The sequence below is a fragment of the Melozone crissalis genome, unplaced genomic scaffold (genome assembly GCF_028551555.1).
Source record: "Melozone crissalis strain CALT ecotype California unplaced genomic scaffold, PUWL_Pcris_2 ptg000042l_1, whole genome shotgun sequence".
Lineage (NCBI taxonomy): Eukaryota > Metazoa > Chordata > Aves > Passeriformes > Passerellidae > Melozone > Melozone crissalis.
The window spans coordinates 54,421,887-54,449,307 of NW_026535820.1; the positions used below are offsets into that span (position 1 = coordinate 54,421,887).

The 27,421-nt window shown below is 34.9% G+C and overlaps 1 protein-coding gene across 2 annotated transcripts in view; it reads left to right on the top strand.

The window, feature by feature from the left end:
• EXOC2 (exocyst complex component 2) overlaps positions 1-27,421 on the top strand; it is a 125,346-nt gene that overhangs the window by 71,166 nt on the left and 26,759 nt on the right. For both annotated transcript variants that reach the window (XM_054284963.1, XM_054284964.1), the window contains exons 14-23: positions 1,575-1,643; positions 1,906-2,063; positions 5,084-5,205; positions 8,425-8,486; positions 10,880-10,960; positions 11,888-11,947; positions 12,798-12,859; positions 13,776-13,842; positions 15,799-15,915; positions 17,794-17,935. In XM_054284963.1, the coding sequence (XP_054140938.1) occupies positions 1,575-1,643; positions 1,906-2,063; positions 5,084-5,205; positions 8,425-8,486; positions 10,880-10,960; positions 11,888-11,947; positions 12,798-12,859; positions 13,776-13,842; positions 15,799-15,915; positions 17,794-17,935 (940 nt within the window). The remainder of the gene's footprint in view (positions 1-1,574; positions 1,644-1,905; positions 2,064-5,083; positions 5,206-8,424; positions 8,487-10,879; positions 10,961-11,887; positions 11,948-12,797; positions 12,860-13,775; positions 13,843-15,798; positions 15,916-17,793; positions 17,936-27,421) is intronic.

Genomic DNA, 27,421 nt, shown 5'->3' on the forward strand with positions numbered 1-27,421 from the left:
TCCTATAGAAAATTGTATACAGGGTTATTTCAGTTAGCTTATTTAAGTCTTCAAGACATTTAAAAAATGTAGAAAGAAAATCTCCACATATGCATTTCAAGATGGATTTTATTTTGTTTAGTGTGTAGGGTTTTGCCAGGGATGGGGTTCTTTTTAGCTCTGAAAGATTAGCTGCATGCCTTAAAATATTGTCAGTTAAGATGTGTGTGGTATTTCAACAGTTTGAAAAGTTGTGTTCTTTGAATCACTCTAGGTGAAGTCACAAATGTGAGTAGTAACCGTCGATCTTACCACAAGATAGTTTTGGTCTGTCTGTGCAGGAAAGGTTTAAGACTGGTCTTCAGCAAAACCACTGAAAAAAAAAAAATTGTATCAAGGATCTATGAATTTCTCTGTTTAATCCAGCTGTAAACCAGTGTGAATTTAAAGTTGCTATCTGAAGTTTCAAGGAATACAACTTAATTTCTTTTTAATGCTTTAGAAGAGGGAAGTAGGAATTAAATACAGCAATAATTTGAAGGTTGTTCTCCTTGTCTGAAATGGTATAATTCAGAGCTTTAACATACAAGAGTTTAATAGCTATGTATTTTCCAAAACTGCTAAGCAGTTTGATTTTTCTCTAATTTTTGCTCACTTTGAATTATTTATTTTATTTTAAAAAATCTTAAATGCTTTAACTAAAGAAAGATTTTGAAAAACACAGCATTTGAAATTAATCATTTGCAAGTAAACTGATTGTCTTTGAGGACACTTCTATCATGTTATTGCACTTGTTGTCCAGTAGATGTTGCTGTACAAACATAAAATAGTCGATTTTCTAAGTATAAAATTCACCTGCGCTTCGCTTAGGATTTGAAATTACTTTTTCAATGTATTTTACTGAGATCTCAGTACTCTTCACAGAAGGGTAGAACTACAAACAGGAAGACTATTAGTCAAATCATGTTTTTCTTCAACTGTAACTGTCTCATGCAAAGTGTACTCATGTTCCGCTGTTCTCAAAGATGTGACAATAAAGGTGCTGCTTATTTTGCAGTCTCTTTTCTAATTAGCTGAATTATTTAAAGAGCATTGTTACAAAATACAGTTCCTAAACTAAACAAAAACCCTGCAGCCCTCCCCTTCACATCATACATTTCCAAATTGCCTTCATTCCAAAATTTGTCTCCCACTTCACATTGATGTTTTTCTCTGGTCAGCTTCCATACTAAAAAAATACAGTTTCTTCATGTGAACTTGATGCAAAAATTGACTGTATATGTTTTAGATCTCACTAACACTGCAGTGAGAAAACTTTAACCTCAGGAAGTTTGTACTGCTTGAGCTACTCTTATGCTTGTCTCTGACTTTGTCTTAAGCACACATTTTTCCTCAGAGTTAAACATAAGGGTACTTATCTACAGTTTGTTGAGGTATATATAATCTTTGCTTACTGAAATGCCCTGAGTTGATTTTTATAATTACATCATAAGCTCACCAGTTTTCACTTCTTCACTTTGAAACCCCCTTTTTCAGAATTATTTTAACAGTGGTTATAAGATACTTACACTTTTCAATTTTCTCATTTTCACAAGACTGCTGAAAAATCTGGCCAAATGGAAAGATCGAAGAAAAATGCTAGACAAAGACAAAATGATTTCAAGGTAAGTAGTTGGGGGAGATGTGGTGAGGAGAACCCTAATTTCTCTCATTTGTCCTTCATGGTAAGATACTTTAGTGTCACCTTGAAAAATAAGATTTCCTAAATAATTTGTGTACCCTCATACCTCCTTTTCCTCCCTTCTCTACCATATGGAGCCCCTGTAAATCTAACATTTCTACCTGTTGTATATAGCAGGTACATGGCTGCTTAAACATCTTGGTAGAGATTTTTCCTTGATTTTTCTTCCCCTTCTTCTGATGCAGAAAATGATTCAGGAAGTTATGCACTCTCTGGTAAAACTTATACGTGGAGCCTTGCTTCCATTCAGCCTCAGAGAAGGAGAATTAAGACAGTATGGTGGCTGGGAGATGAAGTCTGAACTTTCTGGCCAGTGGCTAACACATGTTATCCAGACCGTAAGGTAAATGCATCTCTGGACCCATAAAATCATTCTGTTAATGGAATATGTGTACTTTAAGACAAAATGTTTTGTTCATTGTGTTAAATACCCTGAATTTTGAGAATGTTAACATTTTCAAAAGTAGGATTGCAAAAAAAGAGGCTTATGTCAGATTTAGGATTCTATGTGCAAGTGTAATTATCAATGTCTCATGGTACAGTCTTATTACATAATAATATATTCATTTTTTCACATAGCATCTTATGGAAGAGTTTAAACAAAATATTTGCCTGGCACAGCTTAGAGCATTAGGCACTCAGTGAATTAAACACAATTTCATTCTTTAGGGTATAAAGCAATTATTTGCTGCATTTGCTACACGTCTTCCTATCTTTGCCAAAATGGGTGAAAATATCACGTTTTTCACTGTAGTTATTCTTAGATCACAATTTACCATTACAGTTGTTTAATGGAAGGTGATATTCCTGCTTATAATGTCATTCAGCTTATATTTTTTTATAAAATCAATGATGTACATTTCATTAATTGCAAAATGACTCAGTAATATACAAAAATTTCTGTGGGGCCTACAAGAATTGTCATTACTTTTTGAAAAGTAACTACTCCTTTTGAGTAATACCTGGGTATGATACTGTACTTTTTATCTTGAATTTTCAAAGCAGGTAACAGCACAGATGAAGAAAAGAAAGGGGTATAATCATGTATAGATATTCTTAGTGCAGATGGGGTGATACATACCTGTTGTGAAGTCTGTTTGACACTTTCTGTCACTCTGTTGTCACTTGAATTATCTGCACTGTAACCACATAGAAAAATATTTCCATCTGAAGTTTGTTATTCTGGCTGAGTTTTATGGAATGCTTTCAATTTAAGAAGGAACTGACTTGATGAAAAGATATAAAGGGGCACCCTTATATGAGAAGCAAGCAGTGAGTTTCCCTCAAATTATAAAATTTTAGACTTTAGCACTTGCACGTCTGTAATACTGACTTGGAAGTATAAGCAATGGTTCTCTAAAAGTTAGCTGTGCTCCTGCCATCTGAGATAAGATCCTGGCTGAGGCTACAGACTATGAAGACATTTTTTTTCAGAGAATCTCCTTTTGCTTTCTGGGCACTACCCTTGTAATGAACAACTGAACTGAGAGCTGGGGAAATCCTCTCTCCCTCCTACTCCTTTCCCCACCTTGTTTACTTAGTGATGGCACTTGAGCAAAGTGGGCTAGACTTTACTGCAAAGTGATCAAAAGTAGAGAATAAAAGGGGTATCTGGAGAAGAGGAATGGAACATATCATAGAGTATTGATCAGTTGTGACCAAGTCAGAAGCTTGTACAAGTGCTGAAAGTAGGTTAATTTTCTAGCCCCCACACTTAGTCTGCAAAATTCTTGTGACTCACTAGTGATGAAGGTGGGCTGTTCCCAAGAGGAATCTACACATTGCCTAAGACCTTTATTTGTTGCAAAGTTATATAATAGCCTAAGCCTTATTTTCACAGCTCCTAACTAAAAGTCATTGTGAAGCACATGATAGAATTTTACTCTTTTATGTCATCTCACAAATGATTTACTGTTTTCTGCTTGTATTTAAGAGTGATAGAACTCACAGCATTAGATAACAAGGAGTTATCATTACATCTGTGTGATCTTAATTTTTCTGCTCCTTTTTATGTCTCATGCAGCTGATATCACACATAGGTATTTGTGTGTATCACACAGGTGGTAGCACAGTCTTTATCTTGTACCTCATCCTCTCATTGCCCAGTATGAATAGGTGCCAGAGAATAAAATATAACTATGCAATCAAGTGAGCCATTGCTGATAAGATTTTTGTCTTACTATAAAGGTATGAAAGGTATGTATTTGGTAGGGTGTATTATAAGAGAAAAAAGATGATTTTAGGGATGTGACAGCTGTGTGCTCAGTGGAATCAACTCTAAAGTACAGGGCTTCTGTGTAGTCTAAAGTAACTTAAATTTCTCACAGATAGGTATTTTCATTCTTTCCTGGCTGGTTGAGATAGTACAGATTTTTCTAATCTACTAATTCAAATAGTTGTGCTGAGTGGAGAGCAGCCTCATTAATGGTGGGAGTTTGGTGGTTTGTGCCCAATACCAGGGGCATGGAACTGGAGCCTACAGATGGATGATTGGAAATGTTCCACCTGTTTGCTTTGTGCCTTCCTATTCCTCCACTTTGGCACTTCCTATTATCTGTACTTTGCTCAGTATTAGCAGCAGGGGAGATGGCAGTCACTGCCTTTGAATTGTCCTTGCTTACATATCCAGGAGTTGGATAAAAGTAGTGAACAACCCTCTGTGTCCCTAAGTCTGAGTGCAGCTACAGCTTTTTAGTTGAAAGCTGAAATGCTAATTCTTGCAAGTAGCTGCTGTGTTACTATTTCTAAAGGAAAAAGCCCAGAAATTAATGTCTCAATGTCTCCATCCTCACCTGTAGTACCAGTGTTTTGTGCCTGGTGAGAGTTGGAAGCAAAACAGTGAATTAATTTACTCTGCCCATGGTGCAGTATCTGTATTTTGGCTCCTTGAATATGCATATTCTTAGCTATCTGATGCACAGCCACATCACCATTCCTGGCAGCTTAACTGTGGTTACTGTTTTCATGCAAGTAAAAAAAAATCTCAGAAACCCAGTTGTGGATCTCATATTTGAGCTAGGCATTCATCTAAAGCAAAAAAAAACATTGCTTCTGCTCCAAAAGGATTATTCTTGGATCATAGGACAGGAGATCAAGCAGAGAAGTGTAAAAAGATGGTAGAAAAAAGATGGCATGTTGCTGTAATGGCATTATTGTCATCTTAGAGAAAAATAAATCTGCATTTACAATCTTCTTATTTAAATAAATAATTAATCTTCTCAGAGTGGGATAATTCGTTTTCAAAGATACACTGAGCTGTTGTATTTATATATGCAGAAAATGTCTGCAAAATTCAATGTGGTCATATATCAGCTTAAAAAACCTTCAGATTTACACTTCCACCTAACTTTATTTCTTTTCTAGGCTTAGTTCTGAGTCTCTTACTGCACTTGAGATACCCAATGACATGCTTCAAATCATCCAGGATCTTATTCTGGACCTTCGTGTACGTTGCATTATCGTGACCTTACAGCACACAGCTGAAGGTAATGGAAGGCTGCAGGTGCCCTTGCTCACTGTCGTTCTTTGTGCCCCTAATGAGGCCAAACCATGGTCTGACAGATAACTGTGTTTGTTACAGTTGTTGTAGTGGCAGTGCAGTCATCTGATTCTGTAGTCTCTCACAAGGGTTACTCAGATACCTGATTTTTCTGCCAGAAATAAGTAATGAGTATTTTCTTCCCTCAGTCTAATAAATAAAGTAGGTTAGACTTGTTTCTTTTGGGTTGAGACAGTTCTACAATGCAAATTATTTATTTCATGATGCAGCTTTTCCATGTTGGAAATAAAATTTATTTTCTTTCTTGAGAATTCTTCTAACATGAAGAATTAAATAAGCAGTGTCTCATCCCCATGGACAAAAAAAAAAGCCCAAACAAACAATCCACAGCCCTTATATTAGTTGTGGGGTTTCCAGGGCTTTTTACTAACATTGTAATCCCCAGGTTTCCTGCTGTGTACACAACTTTTGCCATAAATATCTGGATTGTGAAAGCCAGTAACACATTTTCTAGGTCTAGTATGACTCTATACCATCAGAGGCCATTCTTCTTGCTGTCTTGTATTCAACTCTGAAACTTAAATTTCAATTAAGTAGATCTCCTAGAAATAAATGTCTCTCCTAAAATTGGGGCAGATTGATCTACTAATTCTCTTAGCAGGGCCAAGGATTTTTTACCAAAAGGCTACTTACCCTCAATGTTAAAAAAAATTATGGCTTTTTAATATTACAATTTAGTCACTTTTAATCTTTGGCATATGATTCTATGTAGGCTAAGAGTTTTACTCTAGGCTTAAGTATGCCAAGCATAGGTGGCTATATCAAGCAAGTTTTTAAACTTTTGGTGACAACAAATCATTAGTTATCTATGGTTTATTTGTTACAGTATTAATATGAATTGCATTCTTGGCTCTTGTTTTATTAAATCCCATTCCACAATTAACTTTTTATTTTCTGCATTAATATCAAGCGAGCTGGCTGAACAAGTTTATACATTGTCTTGTCTCCTTAAAACTCTGTAAAGTCCTATCACTATTTCAGGTTTCACATAAAGTATGAGAAAGTCTTTTTTGCTTTTCAGCCCTTAGCACAATTGAGTTCAATTATTTTTTCTTAATGGTGTAAGAGATTTTTTTCCTTTTAATTGTGATATGAGGATGATCTTATTGGACTGACTCCTGTCTGGGAACTGTGAGGGAGTCCTCGGATGTCTTGCTGTTTCAAAGCAAGGAAGTATTTAGTTCTCAACCATTTTCTTGACAGTCCTCAGCTTATCCAATCTCTGAGCTACCTACCTAACTTCTCCAGCGCAGTGCAGAGAGCTCAAATATGTGGCCAATGATGAAAAAATTTGCTGTTTGACTGGTTTTACCTACTTGTTGCACCAAGGCAATAGCCCAGTTCTTTTTTCACATGCAGAGCTTCTGCTCCTTTTTTTTTCTTTGCCTACTAATGAAAATTGTACTTCTGGAATGTATTTAAGATAGTGGGGATTTTTTTTCGGCACATGACGAGGTTAACTGGGCCCTTTAATAAAAAAACTCTTATTATTGGGGAACAAGTGAAAGTACAGGTAATGGATATTCTTATGGAGCAATGTAAATGTATCTCAGAAGTAGCTATATCTGCAATATGTAAGTCAAAAAGTCAACTCCTGGACTTGAATTTCACCTCTCTAACAACTCTGAAATATGAGTAAAGTGCTGATATAAAATTCAGTCTCATCTCTTGCTGCATGTTTTAAGTTGGAAAGGCATTCAGATGTAGTTAGAATATTCAGATGTAGTTCAAATATTCATTAGAGCGCTTTAGCTTTTCAAATACGATAAACCTGCCCACACACAGGAGTTTTTTTGTTGTCTTTTGATAAACACCATGTACACACACTGGCCCTGTGAGGCAGTCTGTGTTCTTTCCCTCCTGTATGTGGTCACTGGTCATAAAGGTCATGAAAGACAAATTGTGTGAATGCCAGACTAGACAGTGAGATTACATGAATGTATTTGACTGGAATTTGATGAGCAGTGAAGTATGAGAAAGAAATCAGGTGGATTTTATAGTTGTATTAGCTAAGAGCAGAATGCAAAAGTGAGCAGCCACAAAAACATGCAAAGGCTGCCCAGTGCAATCTAAGCCCTTAGAAGAATATCAATTGAATTAAGTAGGAAAGTGAACAGAGTCATTATTCTACACAATCCCTTAATGCCTTTTATCCTTACTGAGTCTATACTTGTCTGAGTTGCAGAGTATGACACTATAACTAAGCTTCTTAATTTAGCTACAGAAAGCACTGAAATTTTGAGGATAACTTTTAGCGTGCATTAGTTATTCTCTTTTCTTGGATTTTTAGAAGAGATGGTAATTCACTGCAATTTTTATTCATTTAAAAGAGAATTGCATGATATGCAGGCACTTCTGATGAGCAATTTCTTCGTAGGAAAACTGTATGTCAAAGCTCTGCAAATTGCACACAGGTCGTCTTTGTTCTGTTTACACTTCAGTTAAGCCCAAAACACGGTGATGATGCGTGATGCACCCCATCCACAGAAGAATTATGTTTTATAGTGCATAAGTTTTGGATTCACATCCTAATAAATAGTTATGTAGTAAGCCTGTATAAGTTAACACCTTCTGGGTAGTGGGCGAGAGTGCTTTTTGCATATTTGTTCATGTACTTTTGAAGAAAATCTAGCACCATGGATCCTTGACCCTGACTTGGGAACCTGTGCCTCTTTTAGAGTTCTGAATATGAATTACATGCTGTCCTTTCTGTCTTTGCTAAAATGCTAGGCAGTTTTTCTTTCATTTTAAATGCTAGAGCGTTGCAGGCTAGAGATTTGGATTCTTAGTTGGAGTATTTTATATTGTGATTAAAAATTTACAAAGCAAAAACAAACCCAAAGCCTTTGCAATATTCCTTTAATTCTAAGCTTTCCAGTAAACGATATGCTTCATGCAAGTCCTGCCATGTACAATAGATGTGCTTCTCTGTGTGGTGTCAGCAGACCATGTGTGAGTTCCATTCTTAGTCATTTGAGAGTACTGAAGGCTTTGAAGCTTGTAGTGCTATTTGCTTGTATGCCTAGTCATTACAGTTCCAGTGTCTGTGGTTTCTTTTCAAGTTCAAGAGTTTTTAATAATTAAAATTTATACCTTCTCTCCCCACCCACCCATCCCATGTTTCCCCTATTATTCTGTCCTACAGATATAAAAAGATTAGCTGAAAAGGAGGACTGGGTTGTTGATAATGAAGGTTTGACATCGTTGGTGGGTATACTTGGTGTCTTGTAGACACTTCCGTTGCTGGACTTTTTCTTTCTTTTGCATGTGTAATGAAAGTGATTTCTACATTCTCCAAAATTTAAATTACTTTGGACTTTATCGGTTCTTGAAAACAGGTTTTTGAAAACAGGTCCTCAGAAACTAAAATGGCATCACAGAAATCAGTGAAAATAGCACTGGTGTTAAGTCACCTGAGGATCTGACTTTTGATTTATTACCTTGTTTTAGATTAGAATCAGTGCATAGTGTCTGTAGCTTTATTAGAATATGGGACACTAATTTTTTTTTTAATTGTTTGAATGGTTACCTCTTTGAATGGTTTACTGGAGTAAAAAGTCATACTTGAGGTCACAAGTTCAGTTCACATCAAAATGCTTCATAACTTAGTAGGCACACTACCATGGAATTGGTCTGTAGCTGAATAAATAGGTCACTTATATGTTATAATGAGAAATTGAACTGAAAAGCAACTAATTTAGGATATTGCCTACATGCAAACAACCAATGACTTGAAACCAAATTCAGATAAATTAGTGAGATGCTTTCTGGAAATAAACAGTAATGAGTAATGCCTAAAACACAGCAAGCGCACTGTAGGTGTGACTTAAATACAATCTGCGAAAGCAGAAAAGGCCTGTGGGAGGGACAGTTCCTTTGTGTATGTTATCTAAGGGAATGCTCCACAGACTTTTTTAGTTCTTCTTATTTGCTTCTATAAATATGTGTTTGAAGTTGAGTAGGAGGACATTAAGCAGTCACAATATGCATACCGTAGGAAGGAGTGTTGTTGTCAATTGTAGTACTATAACCAGATTTACAGCTTCTGATCTTGATTTCAGTTGCTGCTGCTATGGGCAAGTCCCTATCACTTCTGGTTTTCACTGTGTTTATCTGCTGAATGAAGGCAGGGGGGAAGTTCTTCCACAGAAATGTTGTTTCTTTATGCTTGTGCTGTAGCCTAAGCCATCTTTATTTAAAAACTGCTCAAGTGATTTTTGTGCTTTGAAATCACCCATCCATTCCTTGTATACTGTACTTCACTAGATACCTTTTGAGACCATGGTTGAAACATGCCAAATTTTAATGGTGGAAGCTGTGTTTTGTCATAGAGAAACTGTTTACGTACTGAAGTATAGTTCATTGGGGTAATATTAGAGCAAAAGTTAACCAGTATAAAAAAGGACCAGGCAGTCTCTTTGGGGACATTTTAGGCTTGAGGTAGAAACTGTATTTTAAGTTTGTAGAAAAGGTTGAAGACCTCTCTAGCCTTTATATTCCAGACAAAAGATGCAGTGAAATACAGAACCAAGTTGTTTTTGGGTTTTTTTCAGCTTCATAATATCCAAAGAATCATACATCTAAACAACTTTCCTCTCTTGAGATGTGATGTTTTATAGTGTGGAAGTGAAAACCCAAGAGCAGCACTTTACTGCTAGCCTTCTTCTATTAAGGGATCCAAAAATACTAAATACAGATGGTCTTAGTGGCTTTTTCATGATTTTCATTATGCCATGTGAGCATCAGTTTCCCTATCCACTTCCATCATTTACAGAAATAAAAGTTATTTCTAAGCCTAAAGTTGGTGGCATGCCATAAACTATCTACTGAATGAAAAGCAACTTTACAGGACTTAAAAGCATTTTTGTCCACTCCTCTTCTTTAAGTCAAATCCAGTAAGATGATGTCTCACTTTGCTGGAGCAGTGACTGCTTCATGTTGCCCTGCACAACAGTTTCCTGCCCAGTGCCAGCAGACACATGCATTAAAAAAATTAGGTGTGGCTTATGGGAGAAGAGAGAAAGACAAGGAAAAAGTGACTAATGACTCTGCTGTGAACTTGTTTGCACTTTCAGGATGAAATTGATACATGTTATCCAAGACATTCAAATTTCAGGTTTGGAAACCTGAAGGTAACAACAGGCCCTCAAACCGTTTTTGTTCCATTTGAAACAAATTTCAGTGTGATTTTTTTTTAGAAACATTTTGCTGAAATACAATGCAGAAATATTGGACATCCCAGGTGAAATTCTATTCCATCTTGGATCAAGGAGTGGAGGAGGGAGTGTGTCAACAGTCATCTGTAATGCTACCAGAAAAAGCTCTAAATATCTTTCCTACGGCTTTTATATGGGGCTGTTGGATGTAAAAGTACATTGATCTATGGTAATAATTCTGTAGATAATTTACATTAAAAAGTACATCACTATGAAAGGATCCTCTGGTAATACATGAAGTGTGATTTTTTTTTTCCCTCAAACCCCTTATTTGGAATAATTTGGAAATAAAGAACTTACTATACATCTTGTGAGTTTTTTATCTATTTGTGTAGTGTATATTTAACATACTTATCTACAGCTAACAACTCGTTTGACTTTCAGCCATCCCAGTTTGAACAGTGCATTATTCGTTCCTTGCAATCTCTTAAAACTGTGTTGGACTGCAGACCTGGAGAAGCCAGTGTAAGTTTTGATTTATGTTTTCATTGTTGTTCTTCTGAAACCCAATAGTAATTTATGTGAGAAGAACTTTCAGAGAATGATCCAAGGTTATAACTTTCCTCTGTATTTGTTTCCCATGTACACCTTTTCACTTGTGCTAGCTTTTAAACTTCTGATTGTGCTTCATTTTTTAAGGGTAATTTGTGGTTATGGGGCGGATGGAACTTGTATTGAAATCCTTAAAGCTGTTCTTCTGGAAAAAAAATGCTACTCATGTACTATTCAGATAGCAGTAGACATTACATCTAAAATAAAAAAGGGAGAGGCTGTTCCTAGGAGTTACTCTTCACTCACTGTTAGATTCAAATTATTTGAAGAACTTAAATTCAATTTTTTGTCCCCATCTGCTCAGTACCTTGAGGCCCTGATTGATTGAAACATTGATATTTCTTTCTTAGGGAGTTTAATACTTTTCCAAACTCTCTTGGGACCTATGTATAGATATTGTTTCTCTCTCCTCATTTACATTAATCTTTCTGACTAGCTGGTCTGTTTTCTTAATGAACATTTATTCAAAAGAATCTGCAGTGAATTCACCTGCACGATGAATCGTCCTTTTTAGGACATGAAGACCTTGAAATATCCTGAGAGCTTTTGCTGCAATTCCATTAGCCAGCAATGACACATACCACATGTGCTAGGTTTTTCTTCCTTTTACTTCCTTTTACTGTGTTATCTCCTCATGCTTATCAAACTGTTTACTGGGACTTGTATTTTCTCTCCCATTTTTAGGATGGAGAAAAATTGAAATTGATCCATAAGAAAACAGTGGCCCAGCAGCCATTTCCTTTAATTGTGTCATCTCTTTAGGGATAAGTTACTCAGGTCTTCCTTGAAAATAAGGCCATGTGAAGTTGTTCTGCTGAAATAATATGCTTGCATCCTCAGGTTTTCCAGCAGCAGAAAACACAGGAGGATGTGTGCCAGCTAAGCATTGGGATCATGCAGGTATCTTGATCTCTTTGAAGTATGAAATTGTCAACACCAGTGACGATCAAAAATGTGTGCATTGTACCTTACCCACCTCCCAAAAGGTAGCTTAAGTTGATGACTCTGTTATTCCTGTGCTACACTCAGGGATTCTGAGAAATGTTTGACTTTAAAAGTAGGTAGAGCTGACTAGCTCAATCCAGTGATGGCAAATCCTGAGAGAGTAAGTGACATATTCAAGTATTTTACTGAATGTGATTGTTCAAGATTTTACTGACAATGAAGCTTCCTGAGCTGATGCCATCTAACATCTATATACTGCAGTCAGAGGAGAAATGCTGGTTTTCATCAGCTGAGGATCTGGCTTTTAATTTCTTTAGCAGAAAACAGTGTTCTTTGTAACAATATCTGATTTTTTTTAAATTTATTTGAAATTTAGTAATAGCATTCTTTAGGTTTTTGAACCATTTTAATAGTCTCCTCAAATAAAAAATGGGGAGCCAAAGCAACAAAATGATTATAGTGAGGCTTCTGCAATTTTTACTTGGAATCCACTGTTCAGATTGAGCACATAAAAACTGTTAACCGTGCTAATCAGCAGATTATCGCTGCATAATTTTAAACATGCATCATGAAAATTACTTATCAGGGTTAAAAATTACTATGTTTTCCTACTAGTACGCTATGATGCATGCAAAATAGAAAATATGCATTCAAAATTTGTAACTAAATGTTACTGTATTTATGTAAGGTTTAAGACAAAACCAGGTGATGATTGCTCTGCTTTTATTGAGTGTAGTAAAAGTGAACTTGAAAATGTTTTTTTAGTTCTGGCAGAAAATTTAGACCTTGCTTTATTATTTTCTAGGGCTTTATAGATTGTTTGGAACAACTGAGCACCAAACCTGATGGTGACATAGATACATCACAGTAAGTAAAAAGAAATAAAATTTATGTGTAGTATTCTGCAATTGTGTGTGCAGTCTTACATTTCACCGGGGTTGTGGTTTTATCCCTTCTGTATTTCATATTTCTTGTGAATACTTTTGCCTCTGAATACTGATGCTTTGGAATAAGAGCAGGTACTTTTTATGGCAAGATGTTGTGTGGCTTCATGTAATAAAGATCATATAAGATAATTAATGTTACATTATTTATACTATTTCTACAGTGGCACAAGTTGTGTGCTGCTGTTGAGGCAGATGTGTTGGTTTTGACATGACTTTACATGGAATCAGTTGTGCTTGTCACTAAGTAATGTCCAGTCATGGTGAAACATCCCCTGCCTTTCTTTTCTTCCCTTCTGTTCTTTTACTGATTGTATTGGTATTTCTGCTAAATTCATGAAAGTTGTTTGTTCAATAAATTCTTATGAGCCACTTATTTTAGAGATCAAAACAAGTCAGAGTAACCTGAGCTTCTAGGAGTTACAAACATTTGTGAAAAGCCAGAGACTTGGCAAATGTAGCAATATGCATTGGAAAGGGCAAATTAACTCTGGTTTTAATGAGGTTTGTTTTTTTTCCTATTCAGATGACCATTGGCTGGATAGGTGTAAAAACAGAATCTGTAGCAAAACAGAGAAATTATATTAAAGATAAATGCTTAAGGAAGGAAAGGTCGGTAGCTAGAACAGTACTATCAGACCACCAAGCTCCTCCTGCAGGTTTTGTGGGCATATTGGAAAAACTGAACAATGTGGACTGCTTTGTTATCTGGTGTAAGGTGGGGTTTGAAACAGAATTGCATTTCATTCCTTTTGATTGAATCCACTATGTATCACATAACCAAAAGCCCTATACTTTTGTATATACTTACTTACTTACTTTTTAAACAATATTCCTAGTCTTTCAGTTGATGTTTCATCTCCAGATTTGTTTGGAAGCATTCATGAAGAATCAAGTCTTTCTTCAGTAAGTTTGGTTTCTTTATCTAAAAGTTGATGTGAAAATATTTCTCAAAGATACAGGAATGTGGCTCTTTTTTATTGTTGCAATACTGTAAATATAGTTTCTTTTGTTTTCTTTTTTATAGAGAATAATTTTGTATTCTGTAGGCATTTCTCTTGTTGAAAGCACTGATTTTTACAGTATCTTAGTGTACCATGTTAAGGTAACTCATGAAAGTGATATTTGAAAACAGGTCCTCAGAAACTAAAATGGCATCACAGAAATCAGTGAAAATAGCACTGGTGTTAAGTCAACTGAGGATCTGACTTTTGATTTATCACCTTGTTTTAGATTAGAATCAGTCTGATTATTAGTTACTTTTTGAAACCCACAAAGATACAGATATTCAATAATACTACTTTCCCACAGAAAATTTACTGAGAATAAGTACTGATAATTTGTTTGGCTTGTTTGATTTTGGATTTTTAGGAAGTTGGAAAAATAGTTTTAATATTCTTAATGCTTTGGTTAACGTACTTTCTTCCATTTAAGCAGCTGATGAAAAAATGTAGGTTTTACCTGCAAGAAACCTACTGAGAACCTCTTGTGAAATTAATATTCCTTAGTACAGGTTTTAAATGTTGTCAGAAGCTCAGCTTTGCTGAATTTACAAGAGTAATAAGCATTTCTGCTACAATAAATAATCACAGATTGCCAAACTGGGGCAAGTTTCTGAATTGTAGACTATAATAACTAGTTCTTTATATCATTTTATTCTTGCAACACACAGATTTGGTATTAATTGTTGACTTGTGGCTTCTTCCTATATGTCATAGGTATAAATACTTAAAAAAAAGAAATCATCATTTTAGGCAATGTATGGCTTCTAGGGCTCCATGGTATTATTTTCTTAAGTAAATCACAAGACATTTTGTCTTCTCTGTCTTGAATGAGAACAGAGAAAGTGAGTGATTGGACTAAGATTGGTCACTGTATTTTTTTAAATTCTCATTTTTCAAATAGTTTGCATACTGCCTGATTATAACTTAAAGTAGAAGGCAACTCTCAGTCCTAGTCATTGTATTACTGAAATACAAAACTGTCCAGAGTTCTGGGTCCGAAAACCAATAACATTTTTAATCAGATCAGTGCTGTTATGGTGACTTTACTGTAAAATAATTTTGTTTTCAAAATATTTTCTCAGTTGATTTTTAACTTCCATCTGAAGTAGAAAAATAGTTTGAAATGAAAAGGAGGAGGGGGAAGAGGGAAGACCCAATCGATTTAAATAGTAGTTCTGTCTTGTTTGGTTCTTTGTTTGGAAGCTGTATCTTCTATCAAGATCAAGGACAGGCAATTGTAGTATCTCAACTCCAGAATGTATTTGACTCTCTTGCAGTTAAAAAAAATCATTGTAAAACAGACATAAGTTATAACCACCTAGAATTTCTTCAAACTGCTGAAATTATATAATGCAGTTCAGAACCTTCTAGTATTTTAGAGTCAGTGAGTGCATTTGTTCAGTACCTGCTTCCCTTGTTTTAGCCAGGTTCGGGGGAAAAGATGATCTTCAGTTGATTTTTATGATGGCCATAATTCTTAGTATATTTATGATGGTCATAATTCTTAGTATATTTCTTGAAACGAAGTAAAATCCAGAAACAGCTTCCTGGAAAGCCGTCCAAATCTAATTTTTGTAAAGTCTTAACCACATTTCTGTATTAGTCATAACTATTCCAATGAATGCTCTGGATCATATAAGAGGACCTATCAGAGGAAGCATCCTGTACAATCATCATACCTAATATTCATTCATTTCTCAGTAGTTTGTTGACAAAAGTATTTGTAAACCCTACTTTATTTATGAGAATGTTTATTATGCACAGAGAGTCAGTAAAATACTCTATATACATTTACATTGTTGGTTATGATGATACTTCTTTTTTCAACTGTTATGCTCTTTCTTCTCTTAATCTTTAGGAGCAGAGACTTTTAATTGCACTCAGTAATTGCCGTTACCTGGAGCGCCATACCTTCCTAAATATAGCTGAGCACTTTGAGAAACATGGCTTCCAAGGCGTTGATAAAATAACTCAAGTAAGTGAGAGCCCTGGAATGAAGCATCATTGCTTTAAGGTTTTTATTTGTTTTACCTACTGTGAAAAGTAGGTGCAAGTGTCCAGACATCCAGAATGACTCCTGGGTGAGCCTTCCACGAATAGGTGGGACTCCAAGCATTGGTTGGACATAACAACAACAAGGATATGGTTCTGTGTGTTCATACAGGGCTTGAGCAGCTGGGATAGAAAATGTGAGCTCTTGTTCAGTGTATTCAATGGCAGAGCTTATCTGATTTCTTAGTAACACTGTTTAATGTCACTGTGTTCTCTCAATGCAGAGAGTAAAAGATTGTTATCTCAGGAATATACTTGATAAATTATTTCATCTGGAAATCTGCATTACTGATAGCTCTTGTTCGTGAACTAGTTCATGGTTTTTTTGTTGTGTTTTGGGGGGGGTTTTGTTGTTTTTTCTTTTTCAAAGAATGAAAATGTCAAAGTGGGTGGCAGTAGCTGTCTCATTTTCCTGCCTTTTTGTAAAGATTAATCACTTCTTATGAGAAATGTTGTGACTTAATCCTTAGGACCATAAAGCTAGTTTATTTACAGAAATATTTGTTGGTTGGAAGTAAAATGTTATCTTTTCCAGTACTGAGTACAGTGTTTCACTCAAACTGATTGTTCAACTATGTAGTACATCCTTAGTCCCAATTATGCCTGAATGTTGCTTGAATTTCTACAGCCTAAGTAGTTTTGAATAGCATTTGAAAGGGATTGCTAGGATTTGTGGGGTTAGTACAATATAGAAAATTACTCTGGATATTACCAATTTTTTGCTACTGAGAGTTGAGCTCAGTGCAGTTAGAAGCAGCTAAGACATCTGAGACCATTTTGTATGTGTTCAACACCCTGCCTTGCACAGCTACATCAAAGTATTGCCACTAAAAGTTTGATACATTTATAAATTACCAAATTCAGATGTTGAAGGGGCAGATTAATTTCCAATCTGTGTTAACCCTTTGAAAACTCTGACTGATGCAATACTGCATGCATGGGACACATCAATGGGTCATTCCAGCTGGGGGGATCTGGGTAATTAGATAGTCATCATAAGAGGGCAATTTTTGAGCCCTTTATTAATTTTAAATGAGGATGGAAGCTCACAGATGTTTAGAGGGGTGAATTGATTGTTTCAGTTTTTTGTTCTGTCACCTAAACTTCTGAAAGTTTTAAATTTATTTAAATATTAGATTTAAAAGTTGTAATAAAGAATTGGCAATTTTTTTAAATACTAGTTTTTATCTGAAAATACTGAAACTAAATCATACTTTTGAATTTTGTCAGCTTTATAAATCTAATTTTAAAGTGAGTTTGGTAGTGTGTTTTAGTAAAAAACTATCTGTTCTTACACTGGGCTGTTTTTCTTAAAGTTGCCTTTATTAGTAGGGAAATCATTATTGTCTAATATTCTGAAGTACCGAAATTATAAATGGTAGCCAAGAACATTTCCTTACATGTTTCCTTCATGTTTAAGGATTGAAATTTTTATGGGTATATTTTAAAGCATTCACAAAATGCAGTTGTTTTCTTTGCAAGATAAAGACCTCCTGAAAAAAATCATGCCAGTAGACAGTTACTGAATGATCTGCCTGCTTAGGCATTCCTTGTATTTTTTGTGAAAATGTCTACTGCTGAATACAATCAGGAAAAAAATTATACTGGGTGGGATGGACAGATAATATGGAAGTTTTGAAGTTTTTATATACATAATTATGAATTGAAATATGTCAGTAATTGCTGGTTTTTTCTGAAATTAAAGATGATGTTATTTTTTGGGTAGGTGATTAAATTCTTTTAGTTAATGACTATTTACTATGTTCTTTCTCTTTCCTTTTTTTTTTTGTTTAATTTTTAGGTTAGTATGGAATCCTTGAAAGAGCTGGATCAAAGACTGTTTGAAATGTACATTGAATTCAAGGCAGATCCAATAGTTGGGTCATTAGAACCTGGCATTTATGCAGGATATTTTGATTGGAAAGATTGTCTCATTCCAACAGGTAAATATCTGCTTATTAAACTCAAATGATTTTAACAGTGATTGATAGGAGCTAAAATATACTGTACAATTAAAAACTTTTTTCTAGTCTGTATTTTTAACTTTTGACATGTTCTCATTATGAGTTCTTTCTCACAGACTTTACTTAATTCCTAAATCATTTTTCAAATACCCCCAAATGATTAAAGCTTCTTTCATTATTGATAATCTCTTTAATACTTGTTTTTTGTGATTATTTTGCTTCATTGCTTGTATATAATAGAAAGAATTATAAAAGCCATCTTTGCTATTTTCTTATGAAATTCACTGAGGTTGTTTGGGATATTTTCCAATAGAATCTGGCTACTTTGATAATAGATGTAATTATAGTTCTCAAAAGGTAAAATTATGAGAAAATGCATATTGTAACAGTAGTTCAGCAAAGAATGGTAAACCATTGAAGGGCAGGTATAAGATGTTTAAAATGACTGAGATGTTAGTCATTATTGAAATGCTTTAATGTCCTCTGTTTTGAGGGAGCATAATATATAAATGGGTCTGCCTTTTTCTTTTTTTGCAGTGGTGAATAGTGTGCACACTTAGGTCCTTTGAACACGTAATTTGTCCTATGAAAAATTGATGCATTTGAATTTCTTATCACATAAATGCCTGGTTAATACCAAGTAGAAATTAGTTACAGTGACTTAGTACATGGCATTTTGAAGGTGATCTTGTCCTAATCAATTTGTACATTCTTGTTTTGATTTTTTCATGGAGTTGTATGTGGCAGACTCAGTAAAAATTCTGTGGTACTTCAAAACTAGATATGGAGGTAATTACACTGGTAATCTGTAAATCAAGAGCAGAAGGTGCTTATTTGCTCAAAAGCAAAAGGATCTTAGAGTTTATTACTTTAGATAAAAGTGTGTATTCCATCTCTTGTTAATACTTTTGTGCTCAGAATATATGCTGTGATACAACATACTGCAGAAATAACTTAGATACTCATCTTGCACATTCAAACACGTTTCTGAATAATACATAACTTGTCATCATATTTGAGGTATGTTTTCACTTGGCACATTTGGATTACCATCACCTAACCAAGACCAAGACATTGTGTCAGCTTTTTATATGCTCATTTTCTTGATCTACTGCATTGGCATCTACTTTCTAGGCTCACATTGCCTTTAGGATAATTCTGCAGTCTTTTCTTTGTTTAAAGGGAATATTGCATTTCTGATACAGGTAGGCCTCAGCCTTCTTGTTGTCTAGTTTATTTTTGGTTTAATGTACTTTCTCTGTAACTTTGTGGCAAAAATTGAAGTGAAGACTGTGAATATTAGAGACACTTCTTCAGGTTACATATCATAGTGTTGACCAATTCAAAATAGTAGAAAAGTTGTTTGGGTTTTTTTTTATTAACCTGCTAGCTAGGCATGTTAAAAAGGAGCATGTAGACACTACTTCTGTACTTCTCCACCTTGATGATTAATTACCTTTCCAATTAATTAACCTCTGTTAAATGTTAACTCTGTTGACTACTGGTCTAGAAGTATCATGATTTAACATAAACCAGCAACTAAGCTGCTCTCCTGCCCTTCTGGAATGAGGGAAAAAATCAGAACGGTAAAAGTAAAAAAGCAGATGTGTTGAGATAAGGACAGTTTAATAATTGAAATAAAATAATAATAATAAATTCTAATGGAAAGGAAAATAACAAAGAGATAAACCACAAGGAAGAAGAAAGAAAAACAAGTGATGCAAATGAAAAATAGTCACTCACTCACCAGCAACTGACCGATGCCCAGCTTGCCCCAGCCAGCTTTCCCCCTAGTTCACATGTTGTCCTATGGTCTGCACTATCCTTTGGCCAGTCAGGGAAAGCTGCCCAGCTCTGTCTCTTCCCAGAGTTTTATGGATTTCCTCCCCCCACTTGCTGGCAGGGCAGCATGAGAAACTGACGTCCTTGACTTAGTGTAAGATTGCTCAGCAGCACCTGAGTCATGGATGTGTTATCAACATTATTCTCATAGTACATACAGTAAATACTATACAAGCTACTAGGAAGAAGATTGACTCTATCCCAGCCAAAACCCAGACAGAGTAGCTTTGAGGAGCTTCAATTTGTTTGATTATAGCAATAGTTCATTGACCCTGGAAATATTTGGTGCTCTGAAGATAAAATTATGAAGTGATTAATTGGTAACCTCTTCATGAAGGTAGAGGAACTTCATAATTGAAAAGGACTGGATGAAAAAAAGCCTTTTTCTGGGGCAAATGAGAATCAGATTTTTTCCAGTATTCAATCAAAAAAAGAAAAAAAGATCACCCAAGAGCCATATAATTGATTTTTTTTTCAATAAACTGGTATTCACAAACAACTTTAAATTGTACAGTAAGATTTAATTGAGAAAATATACATAATCTAAACAATGCAGTTAATACTGCAGTAGACATGCTATCTTTTTTGTTTTCCTTCTAGGAAAACCCAAAACAAACAAAGCTCTATGTTACACTTAATCTCCAACAGCATTGAAAAAACCTACTTTATTAAACTGAAATACCATACATATGACGAGGAGCGGGTCTAACTTCAGTCAAACACATTGTTCACTCAAGGAATTGTTAAACAGTGACATATTGATTTGTTAAGAAAAAATTGTGTATTGGAAATTATTATCTGTTTTCAGTAATCTTTATGTCTGCAAATTGTAAAGATTTGCATTGTTTCATTTTCCTGGTTTGGATTTTGACTTTCTAAATCTTAATTTGTAAATAAAAGAAGAAAAAATCATGGCAAGGCAAACTATTTGTGCCTCAGTTGTGTTGCTGAGTGATGCTATCAATGATGTGTATTGTTGTATCCTTACTGGATGATTTCCAGGACATCAGCTTTTGGCATGAAGTTTTTTTATATGCTCTTTCTGCTTCAGCTTTCAAATAGCACTAATGATGATAGTAAAAAGGCAAATTTTGACAAGAACAGGTTTTTTTCTAAAGGGAAATAAGAGATCAAAACATCAATTTGCCCATATGTAAAAGATAAGGAAAAGGTCAATTACTTCCCTGATTCAGTCTGAAACTTTCAAGCCATGTAGCTATTGAAAATCTGACCAGAACTGGAGGCATGTTGATGCCATGATGCATCTTTTGTAAAGGACATTTTTGAAAATGTGCATATGAAAACACTCCTGATTTGGTTAGGAACAAGATGAAGAATTTTCTGGTGGTGAATTTCCTGTCCAGTCCAGAGCTTCAAGACTACAGCTGTTTCTGAACAGTTCTCTGCAGAAGCCCCCTCATCTGGACTATTGGAAGTAATGCTTTTGGGTAGATGGAATTATTCAGGAGGAGGATGCTAATGCTGAGATAGGAAATAATGTAACTGCAAGAGAGGGAGAAACTAGAACAAAAAACTTCGGATGAAGACTGGTATCAAGCAAGGAATGGACATGGAGCAAGGTGGAAAACCAGGACTGCATGAGCAAGTTAAAAAAATAAATTAGGGTAGGATTTAGAAATTAAATAGAATTAACCCATTTTTATTTAGAAGTATAAATGGATTACACAGGATTATTCAAACAAGAGACAGTTTGAAGTGCAAATAAAAGGACATAGAAATCTGATATTCACTAGACAAGTGAGCTTACCAGAGGCTGCTGTGTGATTTAAGAAATCCCCTCAATCTTGCACTTTCATTCTCTAGGGGTAACAGCCTATTAATATTACTGATTACTTTCCTTGCACAGCTAGCATAAGTTCTGTATGAATTTCTGTATACTTGGAGTACACTACAGGCAATGCTGTATATAGGCAATACCACTGGGTAGCACAGCAATTACTTAAATGTTTTGCCTTGGCAGTGTTATCAACATTGTTTCTTTCTGAGAATCAGGGCTTCAAAAGTCAAGGTCTACATCATGAGCAAAATGACTAAAATCCACGTGAATTTCCTGTACAGAAATTTCATGTCTCTGTTGCCAGTATTGTTGCTGAGCCATGTAGACCAATGCAGTAAGAGAATTTTCTGTTTTCCAATCTGATTTTTGGTTTGTTTTCTTTTCCATATCGGTAAAAATCATGCACAAAGAAAAACTACATGAATGCAATAATTTATAATTCCATCTTTAAATAATATTTTTTCCCACATGAGTGCACTTGATTTGCTTCATAAAATGACAGCTGATTTGGAAATACAACTAGTTTTTTATATTAAGTGGAACTGATACAGGCAAAAATCTATCCTGAGCTGTTACAGAATTTGAGAAGCATAATCTGGGTGAGGAAAAAAAGGTACAGGTAGGTTTCTGTCCACAGAGTTTGCTATGTCATGTAAATAACTCACTTAAGCATTTTTCTCTTTATATTTAAACCACCTTCTTTGAATCCTGTCTGTTTGAACATTCATTGTTAATTTGACTAGCTAAAGTCTTGGAAGTTATAGAACATTCAGAAAAATCTCATCCAAAAACCTTGACAGCTCTGCAAGCATCTGGCTGTAAGTACTGGAGACAGCAATTTCTTGCATCATAAAATTCATAGGAAAATACAAATATGAGAAGAACTGTATTAAATGAACAGTTCTGAAGAAGAATTTTGAAAAAAAATTAAGAAGCCTGCCTTTTGAGCAAGCTTTGAAAAATATATACTATTTAAGAGTGGTACCCTGCTTCTGTCAGTATAGAAGAAGTTTATGCCTTGTTCATATAAGCAATTGTCCTATAATTATTAAATATTTCCTAATACATATGCTTTTTGTTACAGTTTCAATATAGAAAAGGATAAATTGTTTGCATGGGGCAAACTTTCATTTAGCCTATGTACTAAAACATTTACTGTTTAGTTTTTCAACATGCATGTGCTTTTCAGTAAGAAAGATCTGAATCTCAGAACTTGTGCACAAAGTGATTTTATGTTTGGCTCTTTATTTTGATCTAAGGTGTGACTGCTGGTGTTAGAAGGCAGTTTTATTAACTTAATTAGATTTATTGTTAATAAATAACTCATTCAAGTTTTCACTTTAATTTCAATGTAGATTTCTGAGTCTTTACAAGACAGACTTCAATTTTAACATGCAGCAGCAGTGAAATCTAGTTTAGTTCTTGTCTCTTGTTTGAAACATTGTTCTGATTTATTCTACATTATTAACATAATTAAAAGAGATGAAAGGAACAATAGGAAACATAGTGTTAATCAGTTGCCAAGTGTGTATTTAGATTGTTTTTTGTGTATACTGGTCAATCTGATAGTTTAACATAAAAGGGGTTTTTTTGTTCCTGTTCATAGATCTCCGTTTTGGTAGTAAATTGTGTTTTGTTGTGAGTTTTTTATTTCTAATTTAAAATGCATACGTAATGTCTTAGTCGTATAACAAAATGAGGCAGTTTTTTATTTATATTTTTGCATGATTTTTTATATTTAAAAAATTGATCTTTTTCACTTGCAAGGCTATAGACTTTTGGAGAGTGAATGAGGTGGTTGCTCTGATTTGGATGGAAAGTATTTCTGTGCATTACAGTTTGTGTAATACAAGTGAAGGTAGTTGTATGTGGGTATTTAGTCTTTTAGAATATTAATGTGAGCTTTTCCATGCAAATGGCAAATTACTTTTCATAATGTGGCAAGTTTGATTGTATTTCATTTGTTTACATATGCAACTACTGTATTAATTTCTCTAAGACAGTAGTATGCGAGGATTTGTTTACCGCAAAAAAGGTCAATGTTCGTTTATTTTTCTGAACAATTCAGATAATGGTGATATCTCTTTATAACTTGCTTTTGAAATGCTGGCTGCTGTGCAATCTAGCCAGCATTCACTCAGAATTCACAAGCATACAGATTTTCAGCTGCTATTCTAACAGTCTTTTTTAAATATGTGTCTTCTGTGTTTCACTTGTCTTGTCAGATATTCGGGGGGGTTGAGGTATTTAAAATTTCGCATTGCTTTGAAAGTTTTAGGTGATTTTGCACTTTCAACTGAAAGGTGATTGTGGTTTTTAGATATTCATTCTGTACTTGGCATAAATTGAATATAGTCAAGTTATATCTGAATTTCTTCCTTTTTGGTGTGTTAAGAAATCATTGTTTGAAACATTTCAAATATATGAAATGCCACTATCACAGTAAAAGATTAAGTGCGTCACATCTGCTAAATCAGATTTTTTTATACTTGTCACATCTTTTATCTGTTATTTGTCTAATTTAATAATCTAATAAAAAACTTCTAATGGCAATAGCCTGATGAAAAGGTACTCAACAGTTAAAAATTAAATATCAAAAGGCATATTTAATTTGTAGTTACGCAGCGACATACTTGTCAACCCTAACTTTTCTTCTTTTGTTTAATTTAGGGCACTAGCACCCTGCTTACGTGAAAGATGACAAGTGCATTTACATCTTAAAAACATTTGGATATAGTACAAATCATTTTCTTTTTCTTTCTTTCCTTTTTTTTTTTTGTTAGAAATAAGCAATTACTTTTTGACTGAAATGTGCAAAATAGTTTTGTTGGAAATCTCTGTAACCCTTTAGATTTCTCCTAACCGTTTAAAAGGATGGCTTCAGAATTATCTTACTTACATCAGGTAGATGATTTTAAACTCCAGCAGTCCTCAAATTGTTGCTGTCCTATCTTTAGGAATTATCTGAATTTTTTGCTTTAGTAAGGCCAAAGTCTGATTCCTGCAGGGATATGATGTGCCATGTATGTGAACATGAAGAAAATTATGTTTTGCAGGTCTGTTGCATATAATATTAAAGGAAAAAAGTCTTCTGTACTGGCAAATGAAGTTGCTAAAGGACTTGTCAGTTTGGGGGTTTTTGTTACAAAATACTAGTAGTTTGTTTATGACACAAGAGGGTTCTTATACACAGCAGTTAAAATATGCTGTTTTTCATTTAAGCTAACTGCTCTTACAACATGCATTAGTAAATTGATGTTTTGTGCTTCTGGTAAGGAAATACCAACTATATAACAATCAAATTTGTATTAGGATGAGTTGAATTCATCTTTAAATGAGCCATTTAATCAGCAAGTGTGACAATCCATGCATTGAACGACTACAGTCCTTGCATTTGTTTTACTAGACCTAATTCTTCACAGAGTAGAATCATGTACCAAAATTGTAATGTCAGGGGCTCTCATATTGCAGCCTTGTCATTTTTTGTATAAAATTATTTTGTTGCTTGAAACATAAGCACAAATTTCAATGCATGTTTCAAAATACTTTCATTTGTGTAATTTCATTTTAACCTGAAATTTTTCTTCAATTTCACTTTGAGGCATTTAGGTTTCATTCTATTTCTCACTTCTCACAAGATTGTATTCTCATATTATATTCATGTCTGAATTTAAAACGTTAAAGATTATTGTAGCTGATGAAAGGGAATGCCCATTGTCCTTGCATAAGATGGCAACAGAAGGCGGCAATGGCCCTTCAGCTTCCTGTAGTTTCTGCCAACATGTTACCTTTAATTTCTGACTATTATAGAAATCCCATTAGAAACCATCTTGGAGAGGACATCACATTTTTCAGTTCCTACTTGCTACACACTGAGTTGCACTTGTATGTTGACTTTATTAGATATCTTCTTATACTTCCCCAGCTTCTTGCATGCAAGATTTTTTGCTGCTAATTGTGATTTTTGTTGGCTGGTCTCAGCAGCCTCTAGACTGTTTTGCAGAGAAAAGAAGAAACCTCACAACTTCATAAAAGTTGTAAAGCTCGGTATCTTTATTTACAGCGCTGGACACATGCGGAGAATGCTCTCCTTAAAAGGCATGCGTACCTCTGAGAACTTCAGGTCTCCTTTTATCCCCCTCTCAAATGCATATGCATACAGTTTCACAATAGATTCATACATATTCATTTTTATGGGTTTCGTGTGACTTTTACCACTAGTTCCTTTTTATCAGAAAGAATTCCGAGGTCAGGCTGACTTGCCCTTACAGCAGTCCCTGTCACTCTCTATCATCTTCTGTCTCCTCCTCTTTATCTCTGTCCTTCACTGAAGTAACTTCACTGAGCTTAGGCCTTGCAGTCTGGCTAAATAACTATGATTTCTTACCATAGACTCAACTCAAAAATGCACATTTTACCTAAATTAAAATGGATTTCTATCCTGGAAAATTTTCACTTTGCTTCAAGACTCTGCATGTATAAGCGTTCATTAGAGTTTATCTGCATCTTATCTCGTTTATACCTTATGCTTCCTCTTGCTTTTTACATTTTCTCCCTCACTCACAATTCTGATTTTATGGCATTTTCTTCTATTAAGCCTACCAGTAGTTGTTTACTAGACTGCTATCCATCACTCTTCCAGCTTCTCTTTGGCTTTACCTGTCAAACTTCTTGCTAGGATGCCTTTTGGCATTTCTGTCTGTGTCTATGCCTTGCTAAAGACTAAAGACTTCTAAAATGAAGTCTTGATGCGATTCCTTGGTCAGACAGCAGCTTAATCTTGTAGCTTGAGAATTGTTTGCTCAGGTACCTGTTCTAACTGATGGTATGACAAGTCACTCTAATACCTGCCTGAGATTACAGCTACTGCAACCTCAGAGGATTTACTTATCAGGCACGTCTGACAAGTCAGAAGTCTCTTCTGACTTGTCTTCTGTTGACTAGCCAGTTGTAGGAAGTTGTATGATACTTGTCATCAGTTCAGCATTTTCTTGTTTATACCATCAGCCTCTGTCATGTGAGGATATGTGTTAATGTCAATTACGTTTGTTTTGTTTTGGTATTGATTTTGTTACAAGGAGACTCAAATTTTTTAGCTCCTTAAGCATACTCTTTGAGAAACACTTAAAATCTTCTAATACCATTTTTTATTTTTGACTGTCTTTGGTAATAGGATCTAATCCCTGCATTGCTCAAAGCAGAAAGCTAATTGGAGATTGGAATCAATGCATAGAGGAGAAAGGGCAAGCATTCTTTCCTCCCTTTTCCAGCACTCCTTATTTACAAGCACGAATGAGGGTATATCCACACGAGTTTTGTACTGTCTCAGCCCTTTCAATAAAACAAAAGTAGTAATAAATTGTGTCATCAACAAAACAATACTCCATGGTCTAGCTTGTTGGCATAGTGAATGCTTTCATGTTTCTGTTGCATTTGATATGCACAAATGGCATGTTTATGTTCCCTGTCCAATTTACTGAATTTTTTGGGTGCCCCAATGTTAAGGCATTACGCAGATTTGGAGCACAGGCAGGTTGGGTTTGTGGGTTAGATAACTGAGGAGAAATAAATGAGTGGAAGTGTGTGAGAGGAAGAACTCATTGGGGTTGGTTCAGATAGATTTGGAAGTCAGAGCTGAAGTCTAGGGAGGTGAGGGAGGTAAGAGAAGATCATAGGCAAAAAAGCTTAGAATTCCAAGTCAATAGTCACTGTTACTACTACTTGGTTTTATTTCATTCCTAGTTGGATTGTAAGCCAAAATAAATTCAAAACGTGTGTGAATGAGGTGTTTGAGTGACCTATGTTAGACTGCTCCTTCAATTGTT